Source organism: Triticum urartu, chromosome 2 (genome assembly GCF_003073215.2).
Source record: "Triticum urartu cultivar G1812 chromosome 2, Tu2.1, whole genome shotgun sequence".
Lineage (NCBI taxonomy): Eukaryota > Viridiplantae > Streptophyta > Magnoliopsida > Poales > Poaceae > Triticum > Triticum urartu.
The window spans coordinates 710,804,502-710,818,141 of record NC_053023.1 but is presented as its reverse complement, the minus strand read 5'-3'; the positions used below and the strand labels follow the sequence as shown (position 1 = coordinate 710,818,141).

At 49.0% G+C, this 13,640-nt stretch overlaps 1 protein-coding gene across 1 annotated transcript; it reads left to right on the top strand.

Moving 5' to 3' along the window:
• Positions 1–5,118: 5,118 nt before the first annotated feature.
• Positions 5,119–8,145, top strand: LOC125539987 (zinc transporter 8-like). The gene is made up of 3 exons (XM_048703543.1): positions 5,119–5,988; positions 6,075–6,224; positions 7,625–8,145. The coding sequence occupies exons 1-3, from the start codon at positions 5,302–5,304 to the stop codon at positions 7,928–7,930; spliced, it is 1,143 nt and encodes a 380-aa protein (XP_048559500.1). The 5' UTR covers positions 5,119–5,301; the 3' UTR covers positions 7,931–8,145.
• Positions 8,146–13,640: the final 5,495 nt, after the last annotated feature.

Sequence of the window (13,640 nt, the reverse complement as noted above, 5' to 3'; positions counted from 1 at the left end):
TACTGGGGGAGGGAGAGTTGGGCGTCGGTGAGGGAGGCGCGCACGACCTCGACTTCCTCGGCAAGTACTTCGGCTTCGCCACGGCGTCGGGCAACGGGGGAATGGGCACTCCCCCGGCGCTGAGCCTCCACCCCGTCGGCCCGGCGCGCATGTCCGGCGGTGCCGGGATGTTCGCTTGGAACAGGAGCCAGGACTCCTGTTCGCGGAGCGAACGGCGACCGAAGCTGTTGGCCGCCGCCTCGTCTCCGGGGTAGCGTTCCGCCATGGCGACGGGCTCGGGAGAGGTAGAGAGATAGGGGGAGGGGCTGGGCGGCGGCGCTCGGGAGAGGGAGGAGCTGGGCGGCAGCGAGGGGCGGGGCTGGTGTGGGCACAGGCGAGTGCAGGCCACCGGCTATATAGCCGCGCCGCACCCGTGTGTACGCGTGCGAGGGAGGGGAGGCGTCGGCGTGCCGTCCCGTGACGCGCCGCCCGTGAGGAATCAATGACAAGGCTGACCGGCGGCAGCCTTGGCATTGATTCCCCGCGGGAACCGAGGCCGTTGGGGGAAGACGAGGCGCCGTGTCGCTGACGCGGCGGACCCGCGGCGGCCCCGCGGCTGTTTCGCGCTAAAACAGTTCGCCCCGGCGCCCCCAGTCACCCCCCAACGCGCCGGATTCGGCCTGGGTCCGCCCGCGCTGTTTTTGGTCCAGACCGGTAAAAATCGGGCTCCTAGGGACGCGACTGGGCCGTTTTTTTTACGCCGGCGTGAAAAAATCATCTGGAGAGGCTTTCCTGGAGGTGCGGCTGGAGATGCGCTTACATTGCAATGCCTTCGGGACTAAAGGGCCACCCGCATCGTGTAGGGGAAGTGATGCGTTTGGGGACTACGTACACAGGAAGGGACCCCCTGCACGTGGAATTCTGAGCATATGGCATTTATCGACGATTTGGTTTGAACGGTAGCCTGAGGTTGGCAGCTGGGTACGCGGTCCTCAAGGAACGAAGGGGCAACAGAATGTGTCCCTTTATGTTCGAAAGAGAATGTGGCATTTCATTCCTCTTGGACCATTAGCAAGAGCTAAAGGCCTAACGATTAAGAAATGGCCGCATAGCAGACAAGATGGTCGATCAGGAGGCTGGTAACATTAATCTTGTAGAGAAGAACTACAGATATACCTATCAAGAGTCTGGATTTGCGGAGGTACAATCTCTGTTGTGACTTTATTAATCTTGTAGCTCCGAATCCAAGCATACCTAAAAATTACTTCTAGAAATGTTAACATTACTTCTAGTGCCAAAATCACTCATCCGGAGATTTGGTTCGCTCAAGCACTCCTCTTTAAACACGTTCACCATTGCAGTAGCAAATCTCAACATTGCTTCTAGAAATGTTTTCTCACCCATTCAAAGGTGCACATTCCACTGGTCTGCGGCCACACCACATGCAAGCATCCTCACAACAGTTATGCATTATGCAAGAAGAGAAACCAGACAGGTCAGTGACATCCCTCTTGAGCAGTAATCATCATCATAGGCTCACACACGATCCACGATGCGCAAGCATGCGCATCCTGAAGCCGAAGCGACGCCAAAATTAGCCCGTTGGAGATGATCTTAGCTGCGTAGCAAAATCCACTACCCATGTGCGCTGACCCAAAGATCGCAAAATATATACAGTATTTTCATTCGAAAAGGAAAAGATCACAAGAGAAGCTGGTGAGTGCAAAAGAGATCGCTAAAGGAGAGGCCAACAAGACGTTCGAATCTAGGACGGTTGTACTTCGACGGCAGCCATCTTTTCCATAGACAGGCACAGAGTGAATGACCTTTCTTTATACAATCTGCGGACAAAAATGGGCGACCAAATTGCAACGGCTCACATTGCATTCGGCACACCACTTGCATGCAATCGATCGCACTCGCGATGTCCCGCGAGGCAGAATGCCATGCATGCATGTCGTTCTGCAAAGTGAAGTGTGAAGACTCCGGTGACTAGCAGGCCGGAGACGTACGTTGACCTATGTACTCCGTTGACCGCACGGAGGAGATGAGCGCCACATACCAATTACCAAGGTGGAGAGGTTCTTGTAAAGGTGAAACTACAGCAAGTGTGAATGTCAAGCTTAATATCGTTATATTAGTTATTACTGGTTCATTGTTCATGTGTGAACGAACAGCAGTAGCCTGAACTTAGCTGGACTAGTTGCTTTGTGTTCGGAGCAATCGAGCCGGTGTGGTGTGCTGTCCTGACCAAATTAAATGAAGTTGGCCATTCAGCAATGCAGGTGTACAATATCAGTACATCTACAGCTAGAGCACAATGCAGCGATCGAGTAGCTTGCTATCCTCCCCAACCAATACTATCGCCTCGGCCTACTTTGGAACAAGAACCCGAAGGGTGATGGCAACCGGAGCGGTCGGCCGCCGTTTAGGACCCGAAAGGAAGCGCTTCCACTCGGTTTACACGGGCTTGCCGTTTGCTGTTTCCTCTTCCGCAGCGCGCACACAGTGTCGACACCCTATCGACATTCGACCAGAGGCCGGCTGGGACATTTTTTCCTTCCCTTTTTCCTTTTGAGCCCGGTTTGTGTGCATTTAAGTGCAGGAAAACAATGACCCGCAACGTTTATCTGTTTATTTTCCAAAAAAACACATGTAGCTACTTTGTAGTCTTTCTTTATGAAAAGGGTTTAGATCTATATTATATTAGTGTAAAAAATTCATTGGAAGTACAAATCACCACAACCATAATGAAAATTATATTGAGATTCTGGACCACGGGACAACTACTACCACCGTCAGAACGAGTCGCGGACGCACTGCTGTCGCCGATTCCCTACCGCAGCCGGCTTAAACTTGTTGGTGAAAGCTCTTCGTGCATGTGCCCCTAAGAAAAAGTGCATTGGGGGTGCAGTTGTCACTATTGAACCCTTGAATTTCAAGATTTGAAACACCTGACATCAAATCTCGGCATCATGCACGCATGGTGAGAAACTATAATCTCAATGCATCATTGGGAGCTTCGTCGACTACTCCAGACGAACAAACTTGAGGAGGATCAGAGTGCGAAAGACAAACTTGAATAAGAAAAACCGCCATCCGCAGGAACATCACACCTATGCTGGCTGAAAAAAACCTAACCTAAACTACTAGTCAGAGCGAAGGCACCAGAAAATAAATAACACTTGCAACAACATTTTTTTAAAATATTATTATTTTTAGTAGAAGGCTACCATCATATATTTAAATTGCCTAATTCTTCTAAAGCCTCTTTACAAAAGCAGTCATGCACCCGCGACGACACGCAATGAGCAACGATGCCACTTCCAGCATTTTCGGAACCCCTCGGGCCATTGTAATGTTGATGACACATTGACCAGGAAGTCGTCGGTCGGAACCAGAAGAGGCTGGCAACAACGAACCGAGGATCAGATCGTCGTCGCGAAGAAAAAGACACGATGTGGCCTGAAGAACCATCCCAGATCCAACTAGCAAGAATTGAAGAGACCCGACCGCATTAGCTTGTTGAGGAGCTCAAACCTGGTCACACATCGTCGAACGAAGGAGTAGTCAGAAGTACTAAGGTATGAATTGGCACCATCCACTCCACTGAGCAATGCAGCCCAAACTCACCAAACATAACATAGAAAAAAGGGCCTGACTTGGCTTTGGTCGGAGCTCCAGGCAACCTTCACTGATGTGAATAAGCATTGTTGAAACGACGATAACGGGGATAATATTACTCCACATCATTGATGAAGCCATCTTCTCGCCAACGTCAACTGAAAACCTAGGCCAAACCCTAGTAAGAGGTAAGGCGACACACACCACACGCACAAACCCAACCTGAGTTGCCCTCACATCGCCGTTACGGAAGGCACCCAAAAACAAGGGGAACCAACGTCGGCAATCCTTACGTGGAAAACTTATGCGAGGACAACTTAAGTTAAGTGTGATATAACTTCATTATACAATGTGCACCCTCGCGAGTGTTGTTATGGTAATGGGCCGCCCCATTTAAGCGCATTATTTCTCAGGACCTTCCACCCGGTTTTGGGAAGGTTTAAGAAGGCCCCGTGTCAGATTTTCGTTTTTCCTCCCTTTTCTATTTTTGTATCGGGTTTCCGTTTTTTCTTTCCTTTATTTATATTGTTTTTATATATTTTATATAAATGTTTTCCTTTTTTCATTTTCAATTAATGAATATTTCAAAAAAAAACATGAACACTTTTTTAAAATTCATGAACATGTGCAAAAATCATAAACAATTTGAAATACACAAATATATTTAAATTCAGGAACAATTTTAAATTTTGAATGATTTCAAAATTCATGAGCATATTTTAAAATTCATGTATATTTTTTCCAATTTGCAAACAATTTTGAACTTTATGGATATTTTTAAAAATTTATACTCCCCCCGTCTCAAATAAGTGTCTTGACCTTAGTACAAATTTGTACTAGAGTTAGTATAAAGTTGAGATACTTATTTTGAGACGGAGGGAGTATATGTTTTTAAACGGTATGCCTAGGGCACATCTAGATGTGGCCTAATTATTACACATATAAATGACTCAATCAAGTATAAAAAAGGAAAGGAAAAGAACGAAAAAATAGCCACAGGGACCTCCGACTAAAATCAATGACATAGAAATTAGATGTGCAATACTTAGAGCAAATCTATATATGCCGTAGCAAAACCGTTTTTTAGATCATGAACACCTTTTTGAGAGTCTTCCCTCGCGCACGTACGATGGACAACTACATACCGCGCTTGCGTGCCAGCAATTTCTTTTTGTGGAAAAGAAACTTTCATTAATCAATCATGGTGATTACATTCAGTTTCAACTATGCTAGCTATCTCCATAGGAGAATTACGAGGCCAGCAGGCAGTACGTTGTTGCGTGCCAGCAAACTTGCCTCCTCATTGGACGATAAAGTGTCGTCATTGTGAGTAATTTCCCCCTAAACACCGAAATAAATCAGGAAGACAATCTGATTCGCTAATTAACACATCACCCGTCGGTTATACCGAGCGCGCTTACAACGCTGACAACCTGTGCTACACCGTGTTTTCTCATGCATGTCGTCACCTTGTGAGAGATAGTCGTTTTCAACTGAAGGGATCGCCTAATTCCGCAGGTAATTGACCCTATAAACCCTAATTAACCGCGACATGATGTCTGCAGCAGAGCTGTTTCCTCCATCCATCTATATATAAACCCGGCAGCCAGCGTCGCTAAGCTGCCAAGAAGCGCGCTCTCCCAGTTCCTGATCTCCCCCGCGTTGTCGCGCTCTCAAGTGCATCACGATAGTCTAGACATGAAGCCGAGCGCCGGCGTCCTCCTCGCCGCCGTCGTGGCGCTGCTCTTGGTCGCCGCTGTGCGGGGCGATGACGACTGCGGGTCGCCGGAGTCGGCGGCGCAGGACCGCGCGCGGGCGAACCCTCTCAAAATCGCGGCCTTCTTCTCCATCCTGGTCTGCGGGGCGCTGGGCTGCTCCCTGCCCGTGCTGGGGCGGCGGGTGCCCGCGCTCCGGCCCGAGGGCGACGTCTTCTTCCTGGTCAAGGCGTTCGCGGCGGGGGTCATCCTCGCGACGGGGTTCATCCACATCCTCCCGGACGCCTTCGAGAACCTCACGTCGGACTGCCTGCCTTCCGATGGGCCGTGGAAGGACTTCCCGTTCGCCGGGCTAGGGGCCATGGTCGGCGCCATCGGCACGCTCGTCGTCGACACCGTCGCCACGGGGTACTTCACGCGCGCCCACCTGAACAAGGACGGAGCGCACGGCCACGGGGCGGTAAGCAGCAGCGCCGCCGTCGTGGACGAGGAGAAACAGGCCGCTGCCGCCGCCAGCGAGGAAGCGCGCCGTCACGAGGGCGGGGAGCACGAGGTACACGTCCACACGCACGCGACCCACGGCCACGCCCACGGGTCGGCGGCGCTCGTTGCGGCCGTCGGCGGCGCCGAGGACGAAAAGGACACGATCCGGCATCGCGTAATCTCTCAGGTTGGTACGAGTCATCGCGTAATGCTTGTACTGTCGTGTGTGCAGTTTTTTTGTGACACGACGATGACGAGGTTGTATTATTGTAGGTACTTGAGTTGGGCATTGTGGTGCACTCGGTGATCATCGGCATCTCCCTCGGCGCGTCTCAGGACCCGGAAACAATCAAACCTCTCGTGGTCGCCTTGAGCTTCCACCAGATGTTCGAGGGAATGGGCCTTGGTGGCTGCATAGTTCAGGTATACCCATAGACGTTATGAAGTTTGTCACAGTTTTTCAGAAGTTATCACTCTCTCTATCTTTATCTTTATATCTCTACCTCTATCTCTATACTTAGAAAGAATATAAGGTATCACTTTTTTAAAGCGAGCGTAAGGTTTTATATTTCACTTTTCTTCGCACCCTCTCAGTCCAACCTTTTTCGTATGATAATCAATCACCTAATTTACTAACCTTCCGAACCTATTCTACTTTAATTTATTTACCATACTTCTCATCAAAATATAAGGTGAATCACGGGCAGAATTCGATAAACATTTATTTACACAATCGCATAAATATGGGCAGTTAAATCACAATCTAACATACTAGAATATTTATATCTCATTGCAACGCACGAGCATTGTCCTAGTTATTACAAAAAGAGCATCCATGCATAGAGAAAAAGAACGGGTTTGCTAAGGCACATCTAGATGTGCATTAAATATTGCACATCTAAGTCCTATACCATTGATTTTATATCACATTGCAACGCACAAGCCTTGTCCTAGTTATTACAAAAAAAGCATCCATGCATAAAGAAAAGAACGGGTTTGCTAATGCACATCTGCATGTGCATTAAGTATTGCACATCTAAGTCCTATACCATTGATTTTACGTGAAAATTTGTGCAGGTATTTTTCTTTTTTCTTCTTATATTGATTGAGTCATTTACATGTGCAATACTTAGGGCGTATCTAGATGTGCCTTATACAGACCGAAATATCTGCTGGAAATACCCAATATATCTTGATAAAAACCAAGCATATTTGACCAGTGACTCGTGGGGTGCATGTTATGCAAAGGTGCCACTAGTCCACTACTTGACTTGCTTGCCTATTTTTGTAGAAAAATAAAACAATAGAGGTCTTTCCATGCATGTACGAACATTTTAAAGGATGGCTATACATGCCTAACTGGAACTTTGTATGTGTGGTCTCCATCAGAAATGGTAACGCCCATCTAAATAAACACTAGGACTTCTGCTTCGGAAAGGGGAGAATTCTATTATGCTTCTCCGTGTAAAGTTCTAGAGAACCATTTATACATATCTAGAGAATATATGTCTGCTAATCTTTCTTTTCGGCAACGATGTCTAGTGATCATGAGAGCGAAGAAAGTGCAGCTGAGCACTTTTTATGGCCTGGAGAATAAATCAAATGAATCAGTAACTGCGTAACTACATTCTGCATATGACACCAGATGTTCGAAAACTAAGAAGTGACCTGCTTTAACAAATTCAGGAGAATCTCCTGCTACTTTTGACCCACTCATTTTAACCAAGAATATCCTCACAAGACCATGACTGGTAGCACCATGCTGTTTTATAACCTCATACAACTAAATTTAGTCCTGATTTTTTTTTCTAACGATGATGCAGGCAAAGTTCAAGGCCAGGTCCATCGTGACCATGATCCTCTTCTTCTGCCTGACAACGCCGGTGGGCATCGCCGTCGGCTATGGCATATCGCGAGTGTACAACGAGAACAGCCCGACGGCGCTGGTGGTGGAGGGCGGCCTCAACTCCGTGGCAGCGGGGATCCTCGTCTACATGGCCCTCGTCGACCTCCTCGCCGAGGACTTCATGAACCCCAAGGTGCAGAGCAGGGGGAAGCTGCAGCTCGGCATCAACGTCTCCATGCTGGTCGGTGCAGGCCTCATGTCCATGCTCGCCAAATGGGCCTAGTCGCGAGCCTACAACTTGAAACAGTTTTGCTCCATGACATATGTACAGACGTACCTATTGGGTCGTCGAGTTTGAAACGATATAATTTCCCAAACTAGGTAATGCCAACCCAGTAGCGTGTCTGAAGAAAACCTGTTTTGGACCGAAAGTTTGGGAGGTGCGGAAAGCGTGAGTGTTTATCGCAAGGGATGTCGACATTATGTCGCCAGCTTTGACAAGGCTTTCAACCAAAACTGATGGAAAGAAATTCTTCACATACTCCTAGATGATACCATATCCGCCAAAACAAAATGAGTATATTATTGACTTTGACCGAGAACCAAGAACCAAGTGCAAGCTAACCTGGCGGTGAGAGTTGAGAAATTCGTAAGGATAACCACAGGGCGAACGGATGCGTGCGTCCATCCATTTGCTTCAAGATTAGTGCAGTAGTTTATGTCATTAACCTTTAATCGATGCACTGGGGTTCATGCATGCTAGCTTTTGGCAGAGTTGCATGCGTCACCCACCCCATCTCCCATGCCTTCTCAGTTTATCATAAAACTAGAACATGGTGAAACGCGTTGCTGCCTTCGGCTAATTTTTATAAACGGGATTGCTAAATCTCAGTCGATTCTATATTCGTGAGATCTTATATTTTGTGGACATTCGTGCATTTTTTTAAAAATCATTCTTCGTCCATTTTTCTTAATTTTAATCAAGTCTCTGTCGACTGAGATCTAACCACATCATATTTTAAAAAGTATGATGGGTATGTATATCAAGGTTGGTATTTTCCTGGTAAAATACGTGCAGACCTTGAGTATCTATTTTGTCATAATAAAGCAACATGTGCCCAATAATCAGTTCAAACATGATGAACTCATGCAGTTATCACCTTGGAAATATGATATGACATGATTGCCAATTTTTCATAAAAGAATCCAGTTACTTAGTTGAGATCATCCTCTTTCTCCTTTGAAGGATAGAGAGAGATAGGGCTATCCGGTTGTTGCATGCGCTTTTGATCCAGCAATAGTTGATGGTGGAGGAAGCTATTGTCTTGTATTATAGTATTATATGCATAAGAACAGGAAGAAAGGAAATGAAAACGGTAACACAATTATTTCACCAAATTCAAACAGGTCCAAGCAAATAACAAATGATCTTATAAATTCACAATACAAATGAGCTTAGAGTTCACCTTGTACTAAGAAGGATCCTAGCAATCACATGCCTAACAGACTAAATCTAACGTTGTAGTACCAACAACAATAAATCATCTTTGCATTTGTCTTCAAGAAATGCTTGAACTCAAACCAATTACTGCAACATCAATCTAGCATGCTTGCACATATGCGCTATAAAAAAATATCACCTTCTTCCTCGGAGGAGAACACATGATGCGAGGGATGTAAATGACAAATAAGCGGCGTTCCCAAGTCCCATTTAGTTAGCTTTAGCTACTTCCATGGTCCATTTTCCAAAAAAAAAAAATCATTGAACTATTAGATCATCACTGGGTTTAAATGGAACCCGGTTTACATCCCTATGCGGCTTGATAAACTTGCACCAGGTAGATGTAGTAGCCTGAATCGCTTACAAGGTACAATCCCTCATCCTCGCCGTAACTCTGAAACCATCAATCATCAAAACACAATCTTTTCTATATGCAGCAAAGGATATCACAAAATACACATGGCTCGCTGTATATGGAACATTATTAATTAAAATCAGCGGACTTGAATTTGTGCCTGGTCATAGAACTTCTTTTTTGTCCATCATTCATTGTCTAAAAAAAGAAAACTATTTTCAGACATGGTGATGATTTCGTGGGAATTGCCACATAATCCTATATACATAAATAGTTTATCCCTGCAATCTTAATACTCTCAACATGCACACATGACACCTCGCCAAACATAATTTGGTATGATATTAATTGTGTGCTAAACATGTTGACCACTCGCCATTGAAGCAGTCTAGGCGGTTGGATTGAGCTGGTTTGATGGGCTGAGATTAGTAGGATCTGCCCCTTTGGGTCTTTTTATATTGGTATATATTCATGTACTTGAATTCTAATACATGTATTATGAATCTGTACCCTAAACAGCGTCATCTTTGTCTACTAATCATTTGTTTGTACATTGTTGTTCTTGATAGCATATATTCATGTGATGTATTTTTCAGTTGCTAACAGAAAGACACACGGTTCTTTCACATGGACAGGACTAAGTACAATATTTCTTGCTTCAATCTGCGGAGAGTACCAAACAAGATGATTGCCCAATTTATAGTATTCCCTCTATCCATCTATATAGGGCCTAATGCATTTTACGAGGCTAACTTTGATCACATGTTAGAGCAATAATATATGACATGCAAGCTAAAGCATATCGTTAAATTCGTACGTGAAAAGAGATTCCAATGATATAATTTTCATATTATACATCTCATATACTATTATTTTTATTAATAGTCAAAGTCAATGTCGAATAATGCATTAGGCTCTATATATATAGATGGAGGGAGTACAATGGTATAGGTTTTCAATAGAACAATAATTTCCGATGGATAGCAAACAAAGAAAACTTGAGAGGGTTTGAACCTATGCCGGACATTACGGGCGCCGGGCGTAGGAAGGAAGAATGGCGTCATGCCACGCAAACACGTCAGTGAGGAGATGATGCTGACGGTCACATCTCTTAGAGCATCTCCAGCCGTTGGCCCCCCAGGGGGCGCCTAAAATCGAAACCTGGGGGTGAGCCGGCGCAAAAATTGGGCCTGAGGGCGAGTTGGTCCCCAGCCGTCGGCCCCAGGGCCGCCCCCAGGCGCGTTTGAAAATAAAATTTGTTTAGCAAAGTTCGGCACAGTTCGGCGAAGTTTGGCGAAACACGATGAATTTCGGCAAACTTGGGCATATATTAGACATGTTTGCCGGTTTTCATTACATAGGAAAATAGATAACTAATAAACTAAAAGAGAAACTGGCTGAACGCCGAGTAGTCGCCGTCGCCGCCGCCATCGTCGCTGCCGTCGTCGAACTTCTCCTCCTTGACGCGGTCGTCCCTGGTGGACCCCTGACCGGCGTCGCCAACACGGGCTGGTGGCGGTGGCGCGTCATCGTCGTCGCTGTCGCAGATGACGATGACCCCGCCTTCGTCGCGGCCGCGTCGGTGCTCCACGAAGCGGCGCAGGGCGGTGCACTGGCGCTCCTTCGCCTTCTCCAGACGCTCCTTCTCCATCGCTATGGAGTCCCCGCGCGCCCAAATCAGGGCCGCGTCGTCGTCGTCGAGCTCCGTCTTCACCGGCGCGAGCCCCGGCTCCGTCTTTGGCATGACAAAGAGTGGAGGAGGAGCCGACGAGGAGGCGCGCCGGCCGCCCTCGTTGATGACGATGCCGGCGCTGCGAGTGCACCGGCCGAGCGGCGTCTCCTCCGCGGGCTCGGCCTTGACGCCGAGCAGGGCCGGGGCACCGGAGGAGTGCGAGGAAGATCGAGAGGAGGAAGAAGAGGAGGAGGTCCCGAACCTCCTTGGCGCCCATGGCCCGGCACGTCGGTGGTGCGCCGGGGCGGCCGCCCTCGCCGGGTAAGCCAACGGCAGGTTGTTGCCGCCCTTGAGGTGCGTCAGCACGCCCTCGAGTGTGCGGCCGGGGACGCCCCACCACAGGTGGCGCCCCTCGCTGTTCTTCTGGCCGCCGACCACTGGCGCATCGTTGGTGGATGCCAACCGCTGCCGCTGGCGGCGCTCGAAGTACGCCGCCCAAGCCGCGTGGTTGTCGGCGGCGTACTGGGGGAGGGAGAGCTGGGCGTCGGTGAGGGAGGCGCGGACGACCTCGACCTCCTCGGCAAAGTAATTTGGCTTGGCCACGGTGTCGGGCAACGGGGGAACGGGCACTCCCCCATCGTTGAGCCTCCACCCTGTCGGCCCGGCACGCATGTCCGGCGGCGCCGGGATGTTCGCCTGAAACAGGAGCCAGGACTCCTGTTCGCGCAACGAACGGCGGCCGAACCCGTTGGCCACCGCCTCGTCTCCGGGGAAACGCTCTGCCATGGCGACGGGCTCGGGAGAGGTAGAGAGGGAGAGGGAGGGGCTGGGCGGCGACGCTCGGGAGAGGTAGAGGGAGGGGCTGGGCGGCGGCGAGGGGCGGGGCTGGTGTGGGCACAGGCAAGTGAGGCCGCCGGCTATATAGCCGCGCCGCGCCCGTGTGAACGCGTGCGAGGGAGGGGAGGCGTCGGTGCGCCGTCCCGTGATGCGCCGCCCGTGAGAAATCAATGGCAAGGCTGACCGGCGGCAGCCTTGCCATTGATTCCCCGCGGGAACCGAGGCCGTTGGGGGAAGACGAGGCGCCGTGTCGCTGACGCAGCTGGCCCGCGGCTTTTTCGCGTCAAAACAACTCGCCCCGGCGCCCCCGGGCGCCCCCCAGCGTGCCGGGTTCGGCCTGGGTCCGCCGACGCTGTTTTCGGCCCAGGCCGGCGAAAATCGGGCTCCTGGGGGCGCAACTGGGCCATTTTTTCGGCACCGGCACGAGAAAATCGCCCGGGGGGGGGAGCTGGAGATGCTCTTAGCTTTGCCACACGCAAGCCTCTTCTGTCTATCCCAGTTTGCTCACCTTCCCATCCTATCGGGTGCTCCTCATCTCATCTTCATCCCCCTTCACTCAGCACAGAGAAGCGAATGAAGAAGGCAGTGGCGTGGAAGCTTCGAGGCGACTGGAGACTGCCGGAGTGGAAGAGCAACTAGATGGCCCGACATCTCTCTATCTATCTATCTATCTATCTATCTTTCTCTCTATGCGCATCTAGGCGAATCCCCATCCCGAGTTCCAGACATATTCTTCCCCACGTGGATCCATCGCTCGCTACCTGCAGGCCACATGTCACCGATGGAATTTTTTCGACTTGGTTTTTTACCATGGGGTGGCGGCCTAAGGCCAACTCCATCGCGCGACCCTAAACGGACGTCCGGATTCTGTCCGTTTGGGTAGGGATTTGGGGTCGTGTCCGGGCGTGTCCTGGAATGCGGTGGTCGTGCGCCCAACGCGCGGACGCATCCCGGTCATATCCTGTCCGCGTATTTTTCTTTGCAAGTCCTTAACCTTTTTTTATCATTCATTTTTGGCACATGACAATACATCATCACATTTTAACTAGTAAAACAGGGCCAAAAAAAATAAGAACAATAAGAATACATTTTAGAAGATAGCCAACTTCCATAACGGCCCCCTTGAGTTGGGTTAGGGCCTTCTCGATGCACTCATTGTTGATCTGTGGAGGAGGCTCGATCTGGCATCCTCCTTTCTTCTTCAAGCCAGATGTAGATGTTGCTTCCTCACACCTAGTCTCGTGTCTAGCCTCTAATCTAGCAACAAGTGCACTTGTCTCATTTACAGCCTCTATACTAGCTAAAAGTGCACTAACATGTACTAAATTTCGCTCTATCAATATATCGATGTACTCTTCTTCCCAATACCAAAACTTGCATCCATTTTACACAACAAAATTTGAAGTTAGCACAACTAATCAAATATAGAGCACAGACCGAAGCTAAAAAAAGCGCATACCCCGTCCTTTAAGCACTTGATGAACACCCATCCGGGATGTTCCGCCGTTGTAGACACGCGGCGCATGACCATCCTTGGGTAGTGGTCGCACTTAATGAGTGGCAACGGTGCGCCGGCGAGCTTTTGGGCAAGCACCGAGCCCGGTCGACCATCATTCATGTATCTGCCG

Coding starts and splice junctions, on each gene's coding strand:
- LOC125539987 (XM_048703543.1), top strand. CDS start 5,302: ATGAAGCCGAGCGCCGGCGTCCTCCTCGCCGCCGTCGTGGCGCTGCTC. Junction 5,989..6,074: donor GGCATCGCGTAATCTCTCAG/GTTGGTACGAGT, acceptor GTATTATTGTAG/GTACTTGAGTTGGGCATTGT. Junction 6,225..7,624: donor TTGGTGGCTGCATAGTTCAG/GTATACCCATAG, acceptor ACGATGATGCAG/GCAAAGTTCAAGGCCAGGTC.